Below are 26,906 nucleotides of genomic sequence, written 5' to 3'. Positions count from 1 at the left end.
TCTTTTGAACCTTGTCTAGGAGCGAGAGACTAGCAGCAGATGCACCAGCCCAAATGTGACAACAATACTCCATACATGGGCGAATGGTGGCCTTATAGAGGTACAGGATACTTTCAGGTGTCAGTAGTTTCTAGCATGGTAGAGACAGCCTACCTTTTTCGCAGTGGCCCTGGCAATGTTTTCAATATAATTGTTCCAACTCATGTTTTCTGTGAACGTTAGGCCAAACGGTTTGAAAGATGTACTCTCAGAAAGGGAGTCACTGGCCATTGCTGTTGGTGCAGAGAAGGTTTCTTGCAATTATTGAAGGAAACCAGATGTAAGCTAAACATTCTTTTTTTTTCTCTTTTTAATGAATTGATATTGACATGTCGCCAAATTTTCAGATTAATTCTTAAACATTCAAAGATTTTATTTATTCTTACTAAGAAAACAGACACTCGAAGGTTTAATGTTTAAATTTTCGGGAACAAATTCACTGACAACTAAATTAAATTGCCCCATACATGCAAATAGTTTCTCCTGGGCAATGCGGGTTTATTTACAGAACTAATAAAGGACAGCATGTTTACAGATACGCGTTTCTTACCTGCCTTCATTTTTTTTTTTTTACTTTAATTTAACATCTGTCCTGCTTTAAAAATGTCAAATGTTTGAATTAAAATGCTTGACCTTTCTTACAAATACTTAGAAAAATGTCTGTCATTTGAATTGAGTGAAAGCTTAATAATAATTAAAACGATATACACAAAATCATGTGGAACAAGATGAGTTTTAAGAATACGAAATTGTAAACAATCCACTAAATTATGCAAGCAACATTCGAGTTTGAACTTTGAGGAACTTTCAATTTCAAAAAGCATCCAAAATTAATTATTCTAACAACGCACAAGTCAGTCTAGTCTATCTCTAAAAAAAATCGAAGCGGGGAATAAAGACGAAATGTACAGTGGTCAACGTAAGGTATTTAAACGAAGACCAACTGCAGATGAATCAGTTCAAAAGTCACCTTTAACTAACGAAGATGAAGATAGTATGGCCTGTTGTATTGCTCTTATGCGCATCTGCTACGTCAACTTTATCTCAAAGTAAGTAAATTATCAATTGGGTATATGTTTGGTTTTTGTAACGTTTACGTGCCGTTATACGTATTATTTGTTGACTATTTTTGCCTTAGATTAACAAATGAACACTTTTATGTAGTCTCTGTTTTTAACCATTCTAGTGATCCTTTAAGCGCCTTGTTTTATTCTTTGTTAATATTCAGTAAAAAGAACGTCCAAATTTGTAGTCAAATTAATAGTATATTTATACAATTTACCTTCACACAACAATTATTAAATTAGTCAATCACATTTGCCATTTTTGCATTATCAAAGCCTTAGTAAATTATCACCTGGGTATTTTTCTGTCGTTTTTGCCTAAAATGAGTTTTTATTGCTTTTTGACTCCGTTATTATTATTGGCTCACAAGGAGCTTTCACACAGGTCATCAAAGATCTCATTGAATACAGTTTGTGGTGTTCCCTGGAAGCTGATTGACAACAAGTCTCCCCAGATTTTCCAGTACTTTCCACCTCTTTCGATAACATTTGCAAATAAATTTGCATTATTGCAACAGCTGCTTGCCATTGATTTCTCGTTGGCAGCGGCCATTGATCTTTACTGGAATTTGAGTGGCAATAAGCCTCCTCAACGTCTCAGTTCTCTCCGCACTTTTACAGTGAAGGTCTGGTCAGTGCTCACTCTTCGGTCTTCTCTTCCTCCTTGACTACTTAGCTATTCGGTCTCACTCTTTTTTTTTTGGAGGGCGGGGCCAGTAATATGGTAATGGGGGGATGGGGGGGGGTTAGAGAACTTATATGTATGCAGCTTCAATGTTCTTGGTTCCATGTAGCGCTACATGTTTTGTCTCTGCAACAGTTTGTCTGGTCTGTGCTTGTGGTTCGTATGTGTTAGTCTCCACATTCAAGGGTTTTCCTTAATATTTCAGCTGTTTTCATTATTGTTGTTTGTTGTATTTTCCCAGTCGTTCCTCTGATTTCGATTTCTCTTATTCTTTTTTCAGCGTTTTTCGGGATGGTTCCTAGTGCTCCTACTATTATAGGTATCATTTTGATTTTCTTCATCTTCCAGATCCCTTTCAGCTCTCTGGCTAGTGCTGTGTATTTGCTCCGTTTCTCCTTTTATTTGATATTCACTCTATGGTCAGATGGAACAGCAAAGTCTATGATTTGACAGGGTTTTTTTTTCTTGTTAATTATTACGACACCCGGTCTTCTTGCTTGGATGGGTTTATCAGTTTGTATGTCCATGTCGCTAAGGAATTTGTAATTCTCATTTTCAAGTGCTGTTGCCAGCTTATGTTTGTACCACATGTTTGTGCGTTAGAGATGCAGTTGTTCGTATAATTCCCAGTGTACTGCCCTTCCCTCTTGGTCGTGTCTGTTCTTGTATTCCTTTTGAGCCAGTTTGCTGCATTCACTTACTATATGGTTTATCGTTTCGTTTCTTGTGTTTTATCGATCTTTGCTTTGATATGGTTTGTTTTTATCGAGTTATCTTGTGCTGTGGTTATTAGGGATTCAGTTTCTCGGCATATGTGTCCTTTTTGCATCCATGTCCAAGTATTTTTGTTATTCTCTTTTTCATCCTTAGGAATTTTCCATGTAGTTGTTATTCTTCCCATTTTTCTTTTCTCGTCTTATCCTTTATCTCTGTTTTCTGTTGTGTCTATTTTTCAGTGTTTGTCGCTGCCATGATTATTCTTTCCGTGTTCTGCATTGTGTATTTTTCAAATTCTTTTTTTTTTTTTTTTGTCACGCACACAGTCTTCTATACAAACTAGTCCTCTTCTGCCTTCTTTTCTTTTCACGTAGAGTCGGTCAACATCGTCATTTGGGTGTAGTGCATTGTGCATGGTCATGAGTTTTCTGGTGTTCTGATTGAGGTGTCTCAGTTCTTCTTTGGTCCATCCTAGGTCCTGAGTATCTTATTACAAATACTGCCCATCTATTTATATATTGTATTAGGTTTCTGCTATATAATTTAGTTTCTAGAAGTTTTTTTTGTTCTCCTGAGGTATTTCTTTCTAATTCTCTCTTTCATATTATTATTATTATTATTATTATTATTATTATTATTATTATTATTATTATTATTATTATTATTATTGATATCATTATTGTTGTTGTTTAAAAGTAGTTACACAAGCCATCATCAAAGATTTCTCTTTGAGAACAACTGTGTTCTCTGGAGTCTGAGTCACAGCAAGTCTCCCCAGATTTCCAGTACTCTCCACCCCTTTTGATAACTGTTGCATAAGAATTTGCATTATCGCACAGCCGCTTACCATCGATTTTTCGTTAGCAACGACCATTAATCTTCACTGAAATTTAGGTGGCAGTAAGCCTCCCCAAGGTTTCAGTCCTCTTTGCATTCATCCAGCATAGGTTTGGTTAGTACTTTCGCTCCTCGATCTTTCCATCCTCTTTGACCCTCATTTATTTGGTGCCAGTTTATGGTGACACACACAAAAAAGTGGAGGGGGTGTATCTTCCAGTTATACTGTTTATTCCATGTGATGTTCCTTTGCCTTTTACATCTGTAGTTGTTTCAGTGTGTCCAATTTGTGTCTGTAATTCGTGTGTATAATTCAAGTGTTTTCCTTATATTTTTGCAGTTTTTATTATTCTTATCCGTTGTATCTTCTCAGTCATTCCTCTGATTCCAATCTCCCAGCTTTTTTGGTATCTTCCCTAGCGCCCCTATACTTGGTGGTGTTCTCTTAACATTCTTCATTTTCGAGATCCCTTTAAACTCTCTGGCCAGTTCCGTGTATTTGCTCCGCTTCTCCGTGTCCTTCATCTTCACTTTGTGGTCTGTTGGAACGGCAATCTGGCAGGATTTTTCTCTTCTTGTTAACTATTATGATATTCGGTCTTCTTGCTTGGATGGGTTGTATATCCTTATCCCATAAGATCTTGTGATATTTATTTTCCAGAACTGCTGTCTGTTTGTGTTTATCTGTTGAGACATCCACGTCCCATAGAATTTTGTGACTTCCGTTTTCAAGCACTGCTGTTGGTTTGTGCTTGTACCATTTGTCTGCGTGTTTAGGATGCAATTATTTGCATAATTCCAGTGCACTACCTTCCTCATTTGATCGTATCTACTCTTGTATTCTTTTGCGACTAGTTTGCTGCATTCGCTTATGTGGTTTAGCACTTCTTCTCTTTGTCAACAGAGTCTGCATTCGCTGTTTTCTTGTGTATTGTCGATATTTGCTTCTATGTAGTTTTAATCGCGTTATCGTGTCGTTATTATTAGAGGTTCAGTTTCTCTGCTTAAGTTTCCTTATCCAAATGTGTTCGTTAGTTTCATCTTTTGTCATCTTTATAAATCGACCGTGTCGCTATTTCTCTTCCCATATTTCTTTTCTCGTCTTATCTCCTGTCTCTCTGTTTTCTATCCTGTTCATGTGTCTGTGTCGCTTGCTGCAATGATTATCCTTTCTATATTCTGCATTATCTAATTTTCTAATTTTGTGTGTGCTTCACACTGTCTTCTATACTAACCAGTCTTCTTCCTCCGCCTTTCCTTTTCTCATAGAGTTGGTCGGTATCATCCTTTGTGTGTAGTGTATTGTGCATCGTCATAAGTTTTCTGATCTTCTGGTCAAAATGCTTTAATTCTTCTTACCAACCAATAAACGGTCCGGAATATCTTACTAGTGACAGTGTCCATGTGTTATACCTTTTATTAAGTTTCAACTATATAGTTTAGTTTCTTAGAATTTTCTTTTTCTTCTGGAGTATTTCTTACTAATTTTCTCTTTCATTTCTGTTGCTTTGATTATATCTGCTTCCAGAATTCCCAAATATTTGCAGGTGCTATGTTCAACTAGTGTCCTCATCTCCGCTTGGTTGGGTAGTTCCATACCTTCCGTTGCCTACAGTTTATCCCTTCTCATAACTAGCAGTGCACACTTTTCTATACCAAGTTCCATTCGAATATCCTGGCTGAGGATTTTGGTTGTGTTCATTAACATCTATAGTTCCTTTTTGGTCCTTGAAAAAAGTTTCCGATCGTCCATGTACATTAGGTGGTTCATTATTTCATCTTTATTAGTGAATTTTTATCCGATTTGGCACTTTCTTAGTATATTGTTAAGGGGCATGATGGCAGTGATGAACAGTAGTGGTGATAGGGAATTCCCTTGGAAGATATCGCTTTGCATTTTAATCTCAATTATTTGTTAATCATTAGCAGTTAATTGAAGTCTCCATCTTCTTATTGCATTTTCAATCAAATTGAAAACCTTTTCTGATATTTTGTACATTTTCATATTTATTCTATTGTCCATTTTCTTTCTCCGTTCGTTTAGCTACTCTTTCCTTTTCATCGTTCAAGAAAGTAAGGATTTCATATTTAGTTGTCAAACTCAGCATTTTGGACGACTGAAAACAATATCTGCTCGTTTAAAATGATAGTTAGTGAGTCGATGCGTAATTCTAAATCGAAATGAAAGAAAAAACAAAAAGGACAAGAAGATAGATCCAATCAAAATAAGATCGAAAGAAGCCCAGAATGCAGTACGACCTTACACTTCTTTTTACAAGACTTTTTTCCCAGGAGAAGTGAAATGAATACGCAAACTCCCCCACAGTATTCCCTGATCTCACGCACACGCATTCTCATATGCTAACAAACGACTCACGTATTCAAACAACTTGTTACTCAATCACACGCATACACACAAGTTGTCACATATTGGCACATTAACGAAACAAAGGTAAGCCCATACATACACAATGCCACCATGTCTATTACTCACACATGCATATTAATGGTGACAAACATACAGACGTACACAATTCGAATTTTCGTGCCTTCTTACACAATCCAACATTCTCTAGTAAATACGAGATCAGAAGATTTTCTAACATGAACAGTTAATTACTTTAACTAACTTCCATATTGTAAAATTATATAAATATATATGTGTGTGTGTGTGTGTTTGTTTGTCCCGTTTTAATTTTGCTTTTCTTTTTTTTCTCAATCTTTTATCAAGAACACGATTGATGCTATTAGATGAGGCTATCTGAAGATATTGACTTCCTGACTTAAAATGCACCAAAAGTTGATGTCATTGTTTTTTTTTCGGTTTTGTTTTTTGTTTTGTTTTTTGTTTTGTTTTTGTTTTTTTTGTTTTTTGCTTTTCCTTTTGTAAAACTCAATCATCTTCTGCAAAGTCAAAAAGTAACAATTTCCCTCTATAAAACAACCAAACTAAGCTCCATGAACAAATATTTGAAGATATAAAGAAGTTGCAGCATAAAAACTTTTTGCCAAAATAATTGAACATAAAAAGGGTTGCTATGTCGTAAAACAGCATGACCAAAGTAACCACAAAGAACTTTAAGTATAAAACATTTTCCTCCAAAATTATCGGGTTCGGCATTAAATAACCCGGAAAGATTTGATATGTCGTAAAACAAAGCAGGTAAACAATTAATTACAGAACCGCATTGGTGTATTTAACACTTTATAAATAGTGTCGGTTCTATTCGCTATCATTCTTCCATTTTCCAACTAATGCATTTTATCCATTTTCTTTCTTCTCAGTTTTATAAGCTTATCATAAACTAGCTGGACTCTCAGCATTGCCGGTCGTACAATACGCTTGAACATGATATTTTAATTGATGCAGATTGCGTATGTATTTTTATATAATCAATCCTCTATTGATTATTATATATTACGAGGAATGATTTGCCCGGTGAAGTAATTCACAAAAAATAAATAAATAAAAGGTCATAATGATAATCTTATTCATCAAATTCTGTCTGGGTTTGTTTACAATATCACGTCAGCTGATATTTTGGCTTAATGGTGAATGCCCTGGAAAAATCACTTCTGATTAGTGTTTAGTTTTAAAATAAACAGACAAAGAAATGATTTGCGGCGGTTTTAAATGGCATCTTTTCTTTTATTGAAAATTGAAATCATCAATAAGAAAAAATTAAAATAAAATGATGACGTACACCAGGGGATCATTTGATCTGTAGGCGAATGCTCTACCACTGAGCTATATCTCCAGATGACAATAGATCCATTTTTTAGAAGAAATGATTTGCTGAGATGCTATTATTTCGCTTGGCCGGTGTAACGTAAAATATTCCGCTCTAAAAGTTATTCTTTTTATCTATAAGAGAGAAAAGACAATTTTTAAGATCGGATTGTTTTCGATTTTCGATGCTTTTTAAATGAATTTCTGTACAAAACATATCTAAGAGCACTGCCGGACATACAGATTACCTTTGTGTGAAATTTGCAAAAGATAGGCTCAGTCGTTTCGCAACCTATGAGGAAGGGACTTGCACACACAAACTGAATTTCATATAATAGATACAGATTGTCAGCATGGTTCTTGACATATAATAAAGATTGATCCATCATCTATAACTATCCAAATTAGGATCCACATTACAATATATTGATTAAGGAATCTCTTTTAATAATGGGTGCTGTCAAGTCCAGCGTGAACAAATTCTTGATAAGCCATCCTCTTAAGTAATCCAATTTACCAAATTTCCACTACTAACAATTACTACGACTCATTAACCATTACCCTTGAGTGCCCTCCGGGCCTCGATAAGTGGTGTAAAAAAAAAAAGTATTAAAGCAACGTTTATGATTCTTTTTTTTTTTTATTCAGTTGCTGATTGCAGGATTCGCAGATGTCTCAATGGTGGTGTTTGTCGAAAATATGGAAGCATATACAGATGCATTTGTCTGCGAGGTTACATTGGACGAAGATGCGAACGTGAGTATTGTGTGAACACTCGGTGGTGCCAAGACTAAATCTTCTCAACTATTAATTGTCATAACTAAAAATATCCTATCTGAAGCTCTTTGTTTAACCTCCTCAGCTTAGCATTCACATGCAACATTAATTGCAATACATTGAAGACATTGCCAAAGAAGGTTTGTTCTCTCTACCCTGCTAGAAAACTACTAACACCTTAGAGTATCATATATCACTACAAAGCCATCATCTGCCCATGCATGGAGTATTGTTACCACAACTGGGCTGGTGCATCTACCATTAGTCCCTCGATCTTAGACAGGGTCCACAAAAGAGTCTCCAACCTAACAGGCCCTGCACTGTCAAACAAACTCAAACTCCTGTCCTATCGCCGCAATGTTGCATACCTGTGCCTACTTAAAAGTACTTCAATGAGATGTGGTCCGACGAACTCGTAACATTTGTGCCCCCCTCGACATAAATAACCCTGACTATCCTGACACGCAGTAAAATCCTACCTTTACACTATAGAGATCTCTAGATGCCGGAAGGCCTTCTACTCTTAAGTTTCTCTCCCTGAACTGCTCTACTTTAAAATTCTCTCTCGGTTTCCTGTTTCCCTGATTGTACTGACATACAGAAGCTTAAATGTAATTTGAACAGACTGCTCAACTCTCTATGTAGTGTCCCTGCAGACATGGTCCCAAATAGTAGCCCCTTAAGTCCATTGGCACTATGCCTTGTTTGAGGCGAATAAGAGTAAAAAAGTTTTTAAAAATAAAAGAATTACTTTCGTTTGTATTATTATCAGTTATTATAAAGATTAGCCCTTGCTTCTTTTCTCTTAGCAATGAAATTTTCATAAATGATTATTTGTTCGTTCCTTAATAATAAAAATAATGATTATTAATTACTATTAAAATTACGCCTCTTCATTTCCGTACATAAAATTAAGTTTACATAGGTGATTATTGAAACGAGCTAGACACCTGCATGTTCATTTTTATAATATAGATTAAACTCTTTACTTGCTAAAAAACGGGCAAAAGTTATAGAGAGTTGATTTAGAATGAGTACTTTATGCCAAATTGATTGCTAAATATGGTTTAATTTGCGTTCATTGTAACTAATCCCCATTAATCTCTTACTATGCTTCGAGCAGATATCATAATAGTTAATTCGCTGCAGCTTATTATAGAAAAGGTCGATACAAAATTTTAGCCAGATTGGTCTAGTTGTTTCCGAGAAAACTTCTAAAGTAAATGTAGTGTTGAGGTGACTAATCCCTAACAATGCTTAACTGTGCATCGAACGGATTTCACAATACCTAGTTCGTTAAACACTTATCATAGTAAAAGTCCATACAAAATTTAAGCCAGATAGGTCCAGTAGTTTATGAGAAGGTGGCATTGTGGTAATTAATCTCTTTTAATCCCTAATACTTCACAACTCTGCATTGAACGTTTTTACTTTGTAAAAATACATAGCCACATACACACATATAAACTCATGAAAAATATAATATAGGATTCTTTGATTAAAGAATTGTGTTTCATGCAGAGATTATTCTCATGTCAGTTAAGTACTTATAACTTGTTTTTGAATCTAATATATTATTTGTTTTTAAAATTTGCAAATTTCCGTTTCTGAAGCTCCACTTAAACGGCAATCAGCAACACATTCGCATGAGTTGTCTCTCAATATTTATAGCAATAACAACAATCTTGCCATCCTTTTTTTCATAAGTTGGGAAGCAAACTGGGTCAGTATTGCGATGCAAACACATGTCTGTAGATAATGTTACAGTTTTGAGGTATTTCCACAAATATGAGAATTTAAAGATTTCAGATCATCATTAAGATTTATACATGGAACAATAGGAATCGATTGTGAAAGTGTGCTCCTTAATTAATCCAGAAATCTATACAAAGTCTATTGTGCCGCATTCTATGTTATGTAGTGGGTGGAACACAAGAAATTATTCGTTGTTCATCTATCTTTTTATCGATATATCCATTTGTCTATCTATCTCGATTTGTCTATCTAACTGGCTAGATAAACAAAGGATGAGATATGAAGACGTTTTAATAAAAGTTGTCAAAACATTATTGAGCTATAAAATGGACAAGTCTCACCGGTAGCTCTAAAAATAGCTGACCCGGAAGGACGTGGTTCTCACGTGATCAGGTTAACTGGACATTAGCGTGAAGTTGGAATTTGGACGTAGAGAAGAGCGGACGGGTTAACGGTTGTGTCCCCCACCCTTGGGAGGGAGATGACGTGTCTCAAAAATGGAGACTATTAGAATTAACCACAAGCAAATGAAACTCAATTTTCCATTCATCTGCATTCGATACCTGGAAATTGAAATAAAAACTAATATAAAACCAACCATCGTTTTTGGAGTGAAATGCATTCGTTCAAACAGGTTCCAGCTTCTCTCCAAGAACAAGATGATTTTACAGATGGACCAAGATCAACGACACAGTGAAAATAAGGTAAATACATATATGACACGCGCGCGCACACACACACACACACACACACACACACACACACACACACACACACCCGCATATGAACATTTAGACGATCATGACATTAGTAAGAACTCAAATAGGTCACAAATAGAACTTGGGTTCAGATAGTAAAGGGCCACTATAGACATTAGTAATAATGACACGTACACACACAAACCCAAGAATACAACATATGTTGATCCTAGCGACAATACAATATGTATAGTATAACCTTAGAGCTAGATGTCAAATAGATCCCACTCTCTACCTCTGTGCAGCAGAATCTGCACGTGTTGTCATTGCTAAGAGCACTCATCTTCTTAAGAGCATTGCTCATTAAGCTTTGATATTGGATAGTCATTGTCAACTTCTGATATTAATGGAACAGTCCTCTTTTTAGCCTCCATGATTTATATATTCATGTATCAGTTCATTGAGTGACGGCTACTACACAGTGAGACACGATGGAGTATGTAAGTACCATCTGTAAAAAATTAAACATCCAGTATAGCAGCAAGTCCTGGGAACATCAACCTGAAAGAACTGTTGGGAATTACTTATATACTATACATTACGACCACGTAATCTCTACAGCCACATTCCTTGAAAATGCTGCTGTGAAGCCTGACATAGTTGTATGGAGTAAGTCCGAAAGAGTGGCAACCTTGGTTGAAGTGAGTGTTCCTAATGATGGAGGTCTGAACAGAGCTGAAAGAGAGAAACAGAGCAAATATCAAGGTCTCATGTATGATATGAAAAGAAACTGGAATCTTAGGGAGATATCAATCATACCAGTTATTATAGGTGCCACAGGGCCTATGAAAAAGAACCTAAAGTCCTACCTAACTAATATTCCTGGTGAACCAAGTGCAAGAGAAATCCAGACAATTGCACATAAGGGAACAGCGAGGATATTAAAAAGAGCTCTCGGTTGGTTTCAGTAGAAAGCAGGAAAATGTCGGCTGCCCCATACTCAGCATTACAATCTTCAAAGAAAGAAAATGAACAAAAAAAAAGTACTTGCAAGTTGTTAGCTAGTCCATTCTTCGAGTTTTTATTTTATTTTATAATGGAAGGTCCTGGTGTATTTTTGGGTGACTCTTTTGGGCTATTCCGTAGCAGGCTTGTTTTATGTGCTGTCATATGCATAAGACAGGCTCGTCAAAATGTTTGGCCAGCTTCGTGATGGAGGTTGTTCTGCTGGCTCTTGTTTCTTGATATTCATGTTCCATCATAAGGTTTGGGTTCAAGGAGATGATCAGATATTGCCCAGTTCCAACAATGGTGGCGCAAGGTCTTTATTCAATAGTGACAATATATCAAGAACACCTTTTCTTATTCTCCGCATTCAGTATTTAGGCTTTCCTTATTCATTGCAATATTGATTAAAGAATCTCTTTTAAATATTAAAACAATTCTTGTGTTTCGTTTTTTTTAATTAATTAATTAATTTATTTATTTATATAATTATTTATATTATTATTATTATTATTATTATTATTATTATTATTATTATTATTATTATTATTATTCAGTTGCTGATTGTAGTAGGATTCCTTGTATAAATGGAGGCACTTGTAGACGATTTGGAAGGATTCATAGATGGTTACACTGGACTAAGATGGTTGGTTGGTTGGTTGTTTTTGTTTTACGGCATATCAACCCTTTCCAGTTTATTTAATGCCGAATCCCAAGATTTTGAAGAAAAATTTTTTAAGAGAATATATTTGTTATTTTCAAGTCAGTTTCTATTTAACCCATAGTTGGGACCCTAACAGGTATTACAACTCTGGGTCAGAGTGCACCTGGGAGCAATAGCAATTAAAGGGTGGCTCCACACTCCCCCACAAACTGGGGCCTCACCACTGGATATAGTTTAAGGTCATATCCAGGATCTGGACTAAGATGCCAATGTGAGTATTGTTTAAACACCAACTATATTATGTAACTGTATTAATGTTCTAATCCATTTCAACGATGAATAATTCACGTACACCTTGCTGTATTTCTCATGGCATTCTTATATTTTATATTGTACTAGCAGTTCACCCCGACTTTGCTCGGGCCCTATGTACTGTCCATAACTTTATGTGCATATGTGTATATATATTAAAAAGTTTGACTCATGACCAAGTAACTTACATCTAAAATTTCAAGTGTTTAGACCCGAAATTGGTGGAGGAGTTCGGTAGAGTCTACAAAGGTCAACTTTTTTAACTTTGACCTCTTAGCAGCCAAATTTCCGCCCCAAAACTGATTAAAAAGCTTGCTCTATGTCTGAATACACTTTATGTAAAATTTCAAATGTTTAGACCAAAAATTGGCTGAGTAATTTGGTAGAGACCGCAAAGGTTACTTTTTAAAAAACTTTGACCCTAAATTTGACCCCTTAACATTTATTATTTTGGGCTCAAATCAAATTAAAAAGATTGATCCATGTCAAAGTAACCTACATCTAAAATTTCAAATGTTTAGACCCAAAATTGGAGGAGAAGTTTGGTAGAATTTTCAAAGGTCAAATCAAAGGTTGACAGCCAAATTTCTGGCCAAAAACTGGTTAAAAAGACTTTCCCAAATCTCAATACCTGTTATGATAAATCTCGGGTCTGTAGACTGAAAATTGATAGAAGTAGTTTATACGCTTAAATATGATATTTTGATTGATGTGGATTTCGAATTTATTATAACAGAGCAAATTCGTAATAAATTATTATATTTTACTTAATATATATGGTAATGATTTTAAAAGTTAAAATATTACTTTGGTGCCATCAGTTGCATTTGAAATCAAATCATTCAGCTCTCCAACCTTAGTAGTTATTTAGTGATTTAGCTTTTGTCGTTAACGTCTGTGCTAGGTGGATAAAATAAAGACTAAAAGTTAAACGAGTTCAAACTAAAAATATACGCATACTCAAAAGTTAGTGGATTTACTCCTGCCAAGATCAACTGTTGTTTTTTTTTTTTTGTTTTGATTTTTCTATTCTGACCTCTTTGTAGCTAAACACCAAATCGAATGTGTTCCTGAGCTTCAAATAATCTGTTCAAGCTTCGAGTCTGTAGACCAAATATTCATGAAGGAGTTTGACAGAGAAATTTCGCACACATATATCAAATTGGTCTGTGTGTTAGAACGTTTTCATCCTAAATTCTACCCAATTGTGCAGAATGCAGAAAATATGGAAAAATAGAATTAAGCGTAATAGTTTTTTTTTTAGTTTTTTTTTTTACATGGGGTTCACCACTTATCAAGGCCTAATAGCCACTCAGGGATAAGGGTTATTGAGTGTACAGTAATCAAAGGGATAGTGTAGCAATAGTATTGGAGAATTGGTAAGGTGTCATTACTTGGGGGGGGCGTTTCATCAGGAATTTGTTTGTGTTGGACTTGAAGACATCCAGGTTGAAGTCGGGAGGGAAACAGGCAAGCGGAACAGAGTTCCACAGGCGTGCAGTTCTAAGAAAGAAGCTTTGTTCATGGTATCTACGTTTTGATTTAGGCACAGATAGGGAGTGGGGAAAATTATTGACAGTGGTTTCAGCTAGTCGGGTGTTTTTTGTGAAAGATTGGCGAGGGGGGACCAGAGAATGGAGCTCAAACGAGCACCTGCCATGGAAATAACGATAGAACAATGACAGGCTCGCTACGTCTCTTCTGTGGGAAAGAGGTTGCAGGGTAGAGAAAAGGGCATCCCCCACCAATTATTTTGTACTCTGTCAAGGCAGGATAGGCTGTTTTTTGCAGCCCCCGCCGAGATGTGACAGCAGTACTCCATCTTTGGACGTACTTGGCTCTTATATAGATAGAGAATTGCATCATTAGTGAGATATCTTCTGGAGCGGTAGAAGGATCCCACCATTTTCCCAGCGACCTTGGCAACAGACTTGATGTATGTGTTCCATTTAAGATCAGGTGTAAAGGTCAAACCCAGGAGCTTATCAAATCCTGGGGCCTCCCTTAGACGAGAGATCCATTTCAATTGATGCCAGATGGGGATCAGAGCGTTTATGATGTAGAGATAGGAGCTTGGTCTTAGATGCATTAAAGGTAACCAGCTTTCCCCACTGTACCACGCGCTCAAGATCAGAGGAGAGAGAATCAGAGAGAACATCATCATTTACGGCCTTTGATGTGTTGCCATAGATAGTCGTGTCATCAGCATAGATGTCAACAAAAGATTTTAGTATGTGTTTTGGGAGATCATTGATGTAGATCAGGAAGAGAGTTGGGCCCAGTATGGACCCCTGAGGGACTCCAGCATTAATACTGTGGGCCTCTGATTTGTGCCCATCAACCACTACTCTTATGAGCCTATCAGAGAGAAATGATTTAATGATAGAGAAAACATTTCCAGTTATACCGTAGCTGGAAATCTTGTGTAGTAGGCCTTTATGCCAAACCTTATCGAAGGCCTTTGATATGTCGAGAGCAATTACCCTAGAAATGAAACCTTTGTCGAGAGATTCGCTAATCCTGTAGATCTAGCAGAGTGGAAACCATATTGCATGTCGCTGAGAAGGTTATTTCTGCTGAGGTGGTTGACTACTTCTCTGTTTATTGTGGATTCCAGTAACTTACTCATGACACACAGGAGACTTATTGGTCTGTACTGAGAGGGGGATGACTTATCACCTGAATTCTTAAATACAGGGCATACTGATGAGGTTTTCCAGGGTGTTGGAAAGCACTTTTCCTTAACGCAATACTTAAACAGTTTGGAAAGTATGGGGGCAAGTTCTGGTTGTAATTTATTTAACACTATAATTGGAATACCGTCGGGACGAGTTGCTTTACTGGAGTCAAGGTTCTTGATTAGCTTGGCGACCTCACGCACAGACATTTGTATGTTGCATAGCGTGTTGTCTGTTATAGGAGGGAATATGGGGAGTTGATGGCCTTCGTCACACAGGGTAGAATTTGCCGCAAAGTTTTTGGCAAATAGTTTGGCCTTGTCAGATGCTGTCGAGATGACCTCTGGTCCATTGATAATGGTTGGGATAGAGCACACGTTTCTGTTCAAGATCCTCAACCTGCTGCTCAGCTACTTTAGACTTAATGGATTGCGCATATAATTCTCTTGCATTTTTTATTACTCTTTTACAATGGTTACTGGCGGTTCTGAAAGCAGCTTTAGTTTCAGTGCATCTATTACGTTGGTGGTTATGGAAAAAGTGATTTCTGTGTGCGATGGCAGCAGCACATTCGGGGAAGAAGTTAAATGCATCTCATCTATATATCTATAAAACTGAATGTGTCTGTGTGTCTGTGTGTGTGTCTGTGTACATTTCCCTACGCAATAACTCTGTCAATTTTTAGTCTACAGACTCAAAATTTGATATACAGGGTACTGAGATTTGGGAAAATCGATGTGATCGGGTTTCGGCCAGGAAGTTGGCTGTTAAGGGGTTAAAGTTCAACGATTTGACCTTTGAGAAGTCTACCAAACTTTTCCAACAATTTTGGGTCTAAACGTTTGACATTTTAGATATTGGTTCCTTGGACATCGATCTAACTTAATAACTTGATTTGCGCCCAAAACAATAAATATTAAGGGGGTCATAATAGGGGTCAAAGTTTAAAAAAATTACCGTTTTTTTTTTGTTGTTGTTTTTGGCTCAGCATACACCTCCAAACACCCGGGCAACGCCGGGCACCCATTGCTAGTTATCTAATAAAAAAAGCATAAAAAGAATAATTTAATTAATAAACGCTGCTTTTAAAAAAATATGCAAATTAGTTCATCTTCATAAAGTCGCTTGCATATACATGATTGAGTATATTATGAAATTCGCTTTAATAATTTTAAATAGAAAAGGTTGGCTTTTAACATCAATGTTAGAGCAAGACAAAAACTCGATTTTATAAATAAATAGAAATAGATATTATTAATTTTTATTTATTTATTAAACATTTGAATATTTTTTATTCAAATATCTATTAAATAGTTTTACGTGCATAAAAGTTATTCATATACATGTATATCAAGTGACTACAATCCCGTGCAATATATGTGTGGGCTAAAGCGTTTCCCATAACTTATGTAAGCAATATTGGAATATTCTAAGATAATTTTACTCCTTTTTAATTTTCACAATACAGATGATTTTATATGCAGTGCCTTATTAATTGGGTGGTAATAAAACTTCTCAAATGCACTTGTGATGTTAGGCTGTGTAAGGTGTTAACTTTGGTAAAAATCGACTGTTTCTTCTTTCATCAGATTTTTTTTTTCGATTATAAACTATCGATACTTATCAAAAACATTCGGATACAAAACCTATCTAAGAATATTGCCAGACAGATAAAGTACATTTGTGTGAAATTTAATAAAATCCAGCACAGCGAACTCTTTTTATATAATAGTAGAGATCAACCATTGAAAAACATGTTCTTGTTCGTTCCAGTGTTTTTCTATTTGTTTAGTTTGCCCTTGTTCATTGAAATAACACTTCTACGCCCCCTTTTTCGGGATCTTTCCAGTCAGAGGATACACCCCTTTCAAATAACTTGCCCCATACTCAGCCAAAATAAACCCGCTAGAAAACATGGAAGGTTCATTCTGCTTAATCTTTGTTCCAAAATCGTTGACGAATGTCTTTTAAATATTAAAACAACGCTTATGCTTCGTTCGTTTCATTCAGATACCGATTGCAGGTATATCAGGTGTATGAATGGCGGCATCTGTAGACGATCTGGAATCCTAAACAAATGCTTTTGTCGGAAGGGTTACTATGGCGTAAAATGCCAACGTGAGTATTACTTGACCATAATTATCTGATTAACTACTATTTATTCTATGCTTTTGAAACTTGAATAATACAAGCACGCAAGCGTTTCATCGCTCATTGTTTCATTGTAGTATCGTTCTACTGTTGTTTTCCTCGCGTACAATTGAAGGAGTCGATATACTTTATTGGAATTTTAAATGCTTAAATACCGTTTTTGTTTTATTTCTTACTAGCAGTTCAGCCAGGCTTTGCTCGGGCCCTATGTACTGTTCATAACTTAATGTGCATATATATATATATATATATATATATATATATATATATATATATATATATATATATACACACACACACAAGTTAGAAAAGCATTTCATCCAAGGTATGAAAATTGTTAAGCACAATGTTTTACTATAGGCTTTAAAAATAAAGGTACAAGATTCAATTTTAAATTTATTTATTTTCAAAGTGCACTTTTATAAATTTTACAAAGTAAGGTATAAAAATTTAATACCTTACTTTGTAAAATGTATAAAAGTGCACTTTGAAGATAAATAAATTTCAAATTGAATCTTGTACCTTTATTTTTAAAGCCTATAGTAAAAACATTTTGTTTAACAATTTTCATGCCTTGGCTGAAATGCTTTTCTAACTTGTATAGTATCTTTTTAAGATTATATTTTATTTAATTTATTAATTTGGATTAAAAAAAATGAATGTGGTTTTGCATGTATTTATAAAAAACTCTCCTACTCTCTATTTTAGTTTGTATTTCTCCTCACACCACACTAATTTTTGTAACCCCCTCTTTGTGTTATTACAGGTCTGAATATTCTCTCTGTTTCAGTTTGTATTTCTTCTCCAACCACATCTCTTTTTTGCAACTCCCTCTTTGTCATACATGTCTGAATAATGAGAAAATCTGAATTTTTTAACAAAAACTTTAAAATAACTTTTTTAGATTAAATTTTTTTACACTTCTTTCAGAATAGAAAATCTTTACAATTTAATAAGGAACATATTTCATATAGGTTTCATTAAAAATATTCAGTAGATAACGAGAAAAATAGAGATGAAAATTTCAAAAGGACTGTATAACTGGTTACGCTCAATAGTAGTCCTCGCCAGCGAAAGTCTTTGTTATTGTTATTCTATTATTATTATTATTATTATTATTATTATTATTATTATTTAAAACATTTTGTGTCCTGCTCTTTCGCGCGAGGACTAATATATATATATCAACTCGTTCAACTTTAACCTCTTGGCAGCCAAATTTTCGCCTAGAAATTGCTTGCTGTATGTCTGAATACTTTTATGTAAAATTTCAAATGTTTGGACCTAAAATTGGTTGAATAGTTTGCTAGAGACCACAAAGGTTAAATCTTTTTAACTTTGACCCCTCGGTAGCCAAATTTTCGACCAAAACCCGATTAAAAAGCTTGCACTATGTTTGAACATACTTTATGTATATTTCAAATGTTTAGACCAAAAATTGGTTGAGTAATTTTGTAGAGACCGCAGAGGTAATTTTTTTTTTTTTTAACTTTGACCCCAATTTTGATCCCTTAACATTTTGTGTTTTGGGCTCAAATCAAATTAAAAGTTTGATCCATGTCCAAGTAACCTACCTCTAAAATTTAAAGTGTTTAGATCCAAAATTGGCGGAGAAGTTTCGTAGAGTTTTCAAAGGTCAAATCATTAAACTTTGACCCCTTGAAAGCTAAATTTCTGGCTGAAAACAGATTTAAAAGATTTTCCTAAATCTCAATACCTCTTATGTCAAATCTCGAGTCTGTAGACTGAAAATTGGCAGAGTAGTTTGGTAGGGAAATGTACACACAATAAACAATTTCACTTTTATAAATATATAGACCTTATTGAAAGCTTAGCAGTTTAAATTCCCTCGAATTATCACTTATTTCGATGATTGCAAAACCATTTAGATGGTCTTCGTTTCACATCACGAGATGAGATTGAACATGCGTTAGATTCATATTTCACACTAAAGCCTCAAGAATTTTACAAATGAGGCATTTATAAACTCGTTGGAATCAAGTTATGAAATGCAAAAATAGTTATTGTCATGTATAGTTTTGTACCGACTTGATATATTCATATTGATACATGAAGATCAAAGCGATTTAATTGCGAAGTTGAACTCCATCAATTAAAAAACAAAAAATAGATAACAAAAACATGCGTCATCTAATATATAAAATAGGGTCGGTCTTATTTTTGCAGTCAGACCTAAATAGCAATGCATCTGACAAATCGATATTAGACTCTACCTACATAATCTTTATTTTCTGCTTTCTATTGTGTTATTTGCAACAATGTATTTCCGTTCCACCCGTTTCCTAAAAAAAAAAAAAAATTTCTACTTTATGCACCTACACAGGTTGCTGCTACTTGGCCTTCGGGCTAAGATCAAAATGTAGTATCTGTTCCGGCATATACTACAAGCTATGACTAGCTAGGACTAGCTAGGACTAGCTAAGACCAAATGTGGAGGCAACCCCACATGCCTGACCTTTAACCAGCTCCCCTTTCCCACCTCTCGGGAGCTGGTCCCCTTTTTTCCCTTCCCCCTCCCTTCACTCCTCACATTAAAAATCGGCCTTGTGCCTTATTTGCTCGGTGGGGGAGCAAATAAATACAATCTGTCCCGGCAGATACTGCAAGCTATGACTAGCTATGACTAGCAAAGACCAGATGTGGGGGCAACCCCACATGTCTGACCTTTAACCAGCTCCCATTTCCCACCTCTCGGGAGCTGGTCCCCCTTTCCCCTTCCCCCTCCCTTCACTCCTCACATTAAAAATCGGCCTTGTGCCTAATTTGCTCGGTGGGGGAGCAAATAAATACCATCTGTTCTTCAGATGCGGCACTTCCATTTCTCGTTCTCTTTCAGTGGAGGAGAAATTCTTCACGACTGAGACAATTTTTATTTTTGTACCTTTTCTCCACGTTAAAAAACGACCCTGGTGTCTAACTCTGTCCTGTGGGGAGGCATTATAAATAGGTACACAGATTGCTGCTTACAGCACCGATAAAAACAAATTTTCGCATTTTTCTATTAATGTCGCCTTTCAATACATAATTAGATTTTTTAACAAAAATAATAAACAACGAGGGTCGTTCCAAAAGTAAAGCATCCTATCTTGTTGACTGAAAAAAGTTGAAGAGCTACAAAAACAGGAGTGGTGCCATAAAAACGAGCAACATTTGTGCTTCAGAATTTATTTTTCTACATAGTCATCACTGTTCTACATATACTTTTGCTAGGAATTCAATGGCATATCGCTGTTTCTGACGCACGCCCATGACAGGGGTTGATTCCTTTGAGTCACATGCCGTGAATATCTGCAACAGAGAGATGAAACTTTCACGTCATGAATGCATAGGTTCAGTCATCATAAAAATGCAATTTAAAGTCCCCTCTTAATCATTCAGGTGGATTAAAATAAGAGGCATTGTTTTGAAACGCGCCTCGAAGTAGACCTTTTAGCCTGTTAAAAAGGTGCGAAAATTATAGCCGTTTGACTTAGAATGAGTACTATAGGATAAATTCATAGTTGAATGTGGTTACATTTGCACTCAATTTTGCAATAAATGCAAATCCCTAGTAATCCCTAATTTCTTTGTCCGCCTAATTAAAAATATTTCAGTGCAATGATGCCAATGAAATTACCATCGCGACAACATCGGACGCCATTTGCCTACCTGTAACAGAGGGCGAACGCGCATATGATAGCTGCATACAAATGATCGAGCCGTGTGCGAGATTACGTCACGACAAAGAAAAAGATTATAAAAAGAAGAACGCGAGAGAGAAGAATAGAGATAGACATATGACACACGCGTGGGCCGAGAGCGACAGGAAAAGACGCGTGCTAAACGTGATCGGATAGAAAAGTACCCATGAATAAAATATGTAATTAAACTGGAAAAAAGGAGTCGAATGTTTTTCTTGTCTGTTGTCTCCTTGCAGCATTTACATGTTAACACGTGTGTAAACTTGTGTTACGTTACATGCCTACAAGAGAAAAGTTAAAGTAAAAAAAAATATGTTATCGACCATAATAACGCATTTAAAATTATTGATGAACCAATTTCACATATTGATTTATGATTTGAATAAATATACAAAACTATTTTGGTTTACATTATGCTGCTTCGGTTTGTCATAAACAAGTAATATATATATATATATATATATATATATATATATATATATATATATATATATATATATATATATATACACCGTACGGGTGCTACTTCAGTTTGATATCTACAACCAAAATTTCTACGTTGTACGAGTGCTACTTTTGCTTAGTATATGAAAGGAAATAATACCTACACAGTAGAGGTGCTACTTTGGTTTGATATCTACAAGTAAAAATATCTACATGTATGGGTGCTACTCCGGTTTGGTATCTACAAGGATAAAACACATAACGATATATACACCGTATGGTTTCTACTTTGAGTTTATATCTACAACGGAAAAGGTATCTGCACCGTTCGTGTGCCACTTTAGCTGATATCTACGAGGAGACGTACGGTATTGATTTTTATCTACATACGTCTCCTACATTTTTCAATACACAAATCTTTACGCCAATCTATGATTTTTTTATTGTATGTTCTTTAGTGTTGCGGTCACTCAAATTTTGCTAGTGATTTACGGAAAAAATAAATTGGTTTGCATTAACTTATGTTAATGCAAACCAATTTATTTTTTCCGGAATTCATTATTGAGTCTGCAGCAACTTTAAATAATTGGTTTAAGTGTTGCATGCGTACTTTTATTTGGATGATCAGGTAAATTTTAGGTGTTAGGATTCCAGGTTCTTTTTCGAAACTAATTTTTTAAATGTGTTTTCCTTGCTCTTATTGTGACGGGCGACGTCGTAAAATACCAGATGGTGCATACACTCAATGCCAAAGATAGCGCCGATTGCTGAGCGATGGCGTCAATCCTACGTTCCGATCGAAGATTTGGGGTCATGGAAAATGATCTAAAAATATCGGACGTTCCACATTCTAACCTGGATTGGAATTTAAAAAAAAAACAATAAACATCTCGATTAATAATAATATCGATATAACAGCAATACAGTGAGATAGACAGAAGATACCTCTAATGCGCGCCACAGATTTAGCCCCCTGTATGTAACATCATTTAACTGTAATTTAAGTTAATATTGTCATCCTAACTTTTGCACCATTTAAAAGAAAAAGCTTCAAATACACTGCTAATGTTTCTAAAAAAAAATTTACAGCATACGAAAATAATGAAGATGTGAAACTAAAATCATAATTACATTATCGACGCCTTAAAAAACGTTCCCATGTAGTGATCATTTTGAAGCCGTAAACATACCCAAGTTTAAAAAAAAATCTAGCAAAAATCAAGATTTTCATCAATTTTGCGATACTCATTCATTTTTAATTTAACTTAATTAATAAAAGTAGGTTTAGTTAAATATATGAAGGGAAATATTTTTAGGTGTTCTACCTCCCCATATTTCATGTTACAAAAACTAAACAAAATAAATTTAGGTCCATAAAACTTGCAACATTTTATATAGCTGAAGTGTTTAAATAATTATATATATATATATATATATATATATATATATATATATATATATATATATATATATATACCATTACAACATTTACTTGAAGTTGTAAATAAAAATGGACATAAACTCAATATAATTATGTTAAAAAACAACGTTTTTTCTCACTAATAATTAGTTAAATTACAACAAAAACCAAATCCAAAAAATAATTAATTTTTAAAAGATGTATATAGAATAAAATTCTAACATTCCGCGATATGAAGTTTTAAACATAGATTTTTTAGTTAGATTTTTAAATTTAAAAAAAAATAGCCATATGATATAAAAAAATGACTATTGGCAATTATAAAAAAAGAAAAGCAAATTTAACTACAACTTGAAATCATATTAATTGTTAAAAGATGTTTATTTCTAGATCGATCAATATGATTTTGACGCCTATTTTCAAAAATATGTAAAGGCTTCTAATTAATAAAACCAACATAAACCATAACAAAAACGCTGCTTCCCTGATCAAATTAAAGCAACTTAGCGGCTTCCGTAAAAAATACGTAGACACAAAATGATGACGTGGCTGATGGTGCATAAAATGTTGGTGACTTTACACAAAAACATACACATCCCTAGAGAACGAGGAAAGAGTCGAACGACCGAACAGTGAAGACATTTTTTGCGTCGCCTAAAAGCACACAAAGTGTCCTATCCGCACACACTCTCACCTCAATCGTCACTTGTTACCAAATGATATTTATAGCAAAAAAAAACATTGTTTTATAAACTCTGGCGTGAAGCGATTGTAATTAGAAATATATGTCTGTAAGATTTAAAAGTGTGGCTCAACTTTCTATTTACATTCAACAAAGCAACATCATTCTGTTTTGGTCGACTTAAGAAAGTGTAAATACCATGCCAAAGTAGATTTATGATACGTACATAACACACCAACGCGGGGCTGGTTTACTTTATATGACGTCCTGATCAATAGACATTTTAAAAGCGTTCAGACATAAGTAACAAATAAAACGGGTTTTACAAATAAAGAACATACTGGATAGAATTTTTTAAAAGTTTCTTCATGTTTTTTTTTTTTTTTCTGTTGATATATTCGATATTGAATATATTGTTTTGCCAAATAATAAGCGAGTTATATACATACCATAAGAATGTGGTAAAAACCGGAACAGGAATGGCCTGATATCGTATTCCTGGTCGATTTTTACGACATTATTTTGGCCTTTTCTTTTTGTTTTTGTAAAAAGAGGAATATTTTCTCCAAATTATCAAAGACATTTACCATCTTGGTTGTATAAAACAGTATGTCCATATTTACTATTTTTGGTAGATGAATGATTTTGTAAAATAAATAGATGTACAAAGATTCTGAATCTTCGTTCGTTTGTCTGTTTTTTTTTTATACGTCACATCACTTCAACACATCGGTATTCTACATTGCTAATAGCCTTTTTATGCACTTATATCTTTGTTTATCAGCCATGCCTCAAGCACTCTACATTTATATATATATATATATATATATATATATATATATATATATATATATATAGTAATTATAAAATATATATGGCGATTAAGCTACACTGAATATTCCGCGTTTTATCTACTCTAGGACTCTTCAGCCTGAAGAGTCCTAGAGTGAATGAAACGCATAATATTCAGTGTAGCTTAATCGCCATATATATTTTATAAATTACTAACTAGCTCTACCTACGTATTGAGCACTTTTGAACAAATACTTAAAGTGTACGCATAAATAAATTTATACTTTCGTATATTAATTTATGTGAGTAAATTAAGTAGTTATATATATATATATATATATATATATATATATATATATTTATATATATATATATATATATATATATATATATATATATATATATATATATATTAGTGATGGGACGATTCCAAAAATTTTCCTGATTCTGATACAATTACCGATTCCTTTCAAAATTTCCGATTCCGATTCGATTTCCGATTCCGATTCTTTTAAAATTTATACATATTTAATTAGAGATTTGTTTTGTTTTGATTTCTTTTTTTTTTTTTTGTTTCTACCGTAAATTTTCAAATTATTACATAAACCCCTGGGTAATGTCCGCGTATATTTTTTCTCAAATGTTTGCTCTGTAATTGATTAAAAATTATAAGACAACAAAACATTTATTTTGATTTTAAAACAAAGCTATATTGTATCAGTTCGTATTTACTGTATAACATGCTACTTACATAAATAGTTAAATAGTTGAAAATATTCGAAGATTGGTAGGCAAAATAAGAAAAAAAAAATTCGGTTGAAATCGAGAATCTCTACAGAATTTTGGTTCGAAGTCACATCAACCGAAACATTAACAAAGTTTAGTATCTGTTCTGATGCTACACTTTACCTCGTTTCGTTCAATGAAGGAGAAATAACCGAGGCAATGTTAAAGTGCCCCTTTTGGGAGCTGGATATTCCCCATATTTAAAAACGACTTTTGTCTAACTGTACTTTCTTGGAGGGGGGGGCAAGTAAATAGAAACACTCAATATGTAAACAGTAATACAAAGCATGTTCATAACTTATAGACATCAATTTTATTTGGTTTTAAAGAACCCTTCACATTTAAATTTTCTTCTTAATATATTGGGGGGGGGGCTTTTAAAAAGACTCTTGAACAACAAGCTATTTTCAATCGATATTTATTTAATAATTGCCCGAAATTTATATGGGCTACTAACTCTCCATCCTAAATTCTAAAATAATTTTATTTTTAGTGGGTTCACAAATATCGCTCAAAAGTAGAATTTCAATGCGGGTGTGGTGGAGAGTACTTTTAAATGTAGATATAATTTCTTTTTGAATTTGAAAAATTTCTAAATGTTTTCTCTTTATCTATTTTATCCAGACTTTGATAAATTCATTGCGATACATTCATGAGAGAACTTGAATGCCTACTAGACACAGTCCTCGAGTGTTTAAGGTCTCTCTGTACAGGGGTTTGTCAGAACAATCTGGCATGAGGATACTTTTTCCAAAGAAGTAAACCCTGACCAAATATTCAAAATCACATAGTATTTGCTGCCCAAATAAGATCTTCTCGCTATGGCTAACCTAGATTAGTTTTTACGAGGAATGGTGCACCTTCTCCAAGTGATGTTACCTCAGGTAATAGCACGAAGCTGGATACTCCACCAGACTAGATAAATTCTTGTCCTGGAATTCAATAAGACAAAGAGACCAAAATAAAAGATTAACTAAAACGTATGAAAATGGTTAATTGGGGAGAGAAAAATTCTGTTCTCACTTTCTTTACTAACTCAGTGTTTGAGAAATAAAGAACTTAAGTGGAACATTCGAATATCTATGCATCTCATATAGAGTTCAAGTGTTAGCCCCAGGTCGTGGGCCCCTTGATTTCTGAGAACTTCAACTGAAGTAGTATATTTTTAACGTTTGCGAAACCCCGAGAATGATACCATAAAAAACAGACGGTGTCAGACAAAGTGGCTCCAAGAAAATAAAATAAAACTCGCCCAGCCGTTTGAAATCTTCTAACATTAAACTGTGAACTCCCTGGGAAGCGGCCTGTAAACATTTGGCAACTAGGTGCGAAAAAAATACTTGACCGTTTTAAACCGTTTGATAAGGGGATGGACAAGTGACCTCTAAAACATTCACTTAAACCAATAAAAAAAATGAAATGAAAGTTGAAAGCGATTTCCCTACAAAAATATAAAACAAAATTAATTGCTTTTTTTTCGCCATTCCTTCTCATATTTGCCAATGCCGAGTAAGGGAGCGAACCAAAACCTAACCGGACAAAATCCAACACTATTATATTCTACTTTTGATTTAATTAGCAATAATGTTTGATATTATTTTTCTTGATAAAATATTTCTTTAAATTTAAAAAATTTTTTCAATACCTTAAAAATAAACTGCATTCTTCTAAAGGTTATCTAGCGAATTTTCGCAAAGTTTCAAGTTTTATTTTGTTTATTTTATGCAGATAAAATAAATTTAGATCTTCTTTTAATGTTATCATGATCGATAGAGGTTAGTTTTACTAATAGTTTAAAAGTAATAAATATTTATCAACGGTATCAGCAATGAAAAATTAACATAATAAAATATTAAAAGAATCGGTTTTGGAATCGGAAATTAGGCACAAATTTTTCCGATTCCAATACCGATTCCGATACCCCGAAAACTACCGATTTTTTCGATTCCGGATTCCGATTAATCGGTCC

The 26,906-nt window shown here is 34.4% G+C and overlaps 1 protein-coding gene across 1 annotated transcript in view; it reads left to right on the top strand.

The window, feature by feature from the left end:
• The first annotated feature begins 800 nt into the window (after positions 1 to 800).
• Positions 801 to 26,906, top strand: part of LOC145245621 (uncharacterized) — a 128,984-nt gene continuing 102,878 nt past the window's right edge. The window contains exons 1-3 of the mRNA XM_080107188.1: positions 801 to 1,088; positions 7,721 to 7,828; positions 16,972 to 17,079. Of these exons, the coding sequence (XP_079963314.1) occupies positions 1,025 to 1,088; positions 7,721 to 7,828; positions 16,972 to 17,079 (280 nt within the window). The 5' untranslated portion in view covers positions 801 to 1,024. The remainder of the gene's footprint in view (positions 1,089 to 7,720; positions 7,829 to 16,971; positions 17,080 to 26,906) is intronic.

This window comes from Euprymna scolopes, chromosome 23, assembly GCF_053919585.1.
Source record: "Euprymna scolopes isolate OS-2025 chromosome 23, ASM5391958v1, whole genome shotgun sequence".
NCBI classification, from domain to species: Eukaryota; Metazoa; Mollusca; class Cephalopoda; order Sepiida; family Sepiolidae; genus Euprymna; species Euprymna scolopes.
Note: the sequence above shows the minus strand (reverse complement) of the source record. Positions and strands in the feature narration are given on the sequence as shown.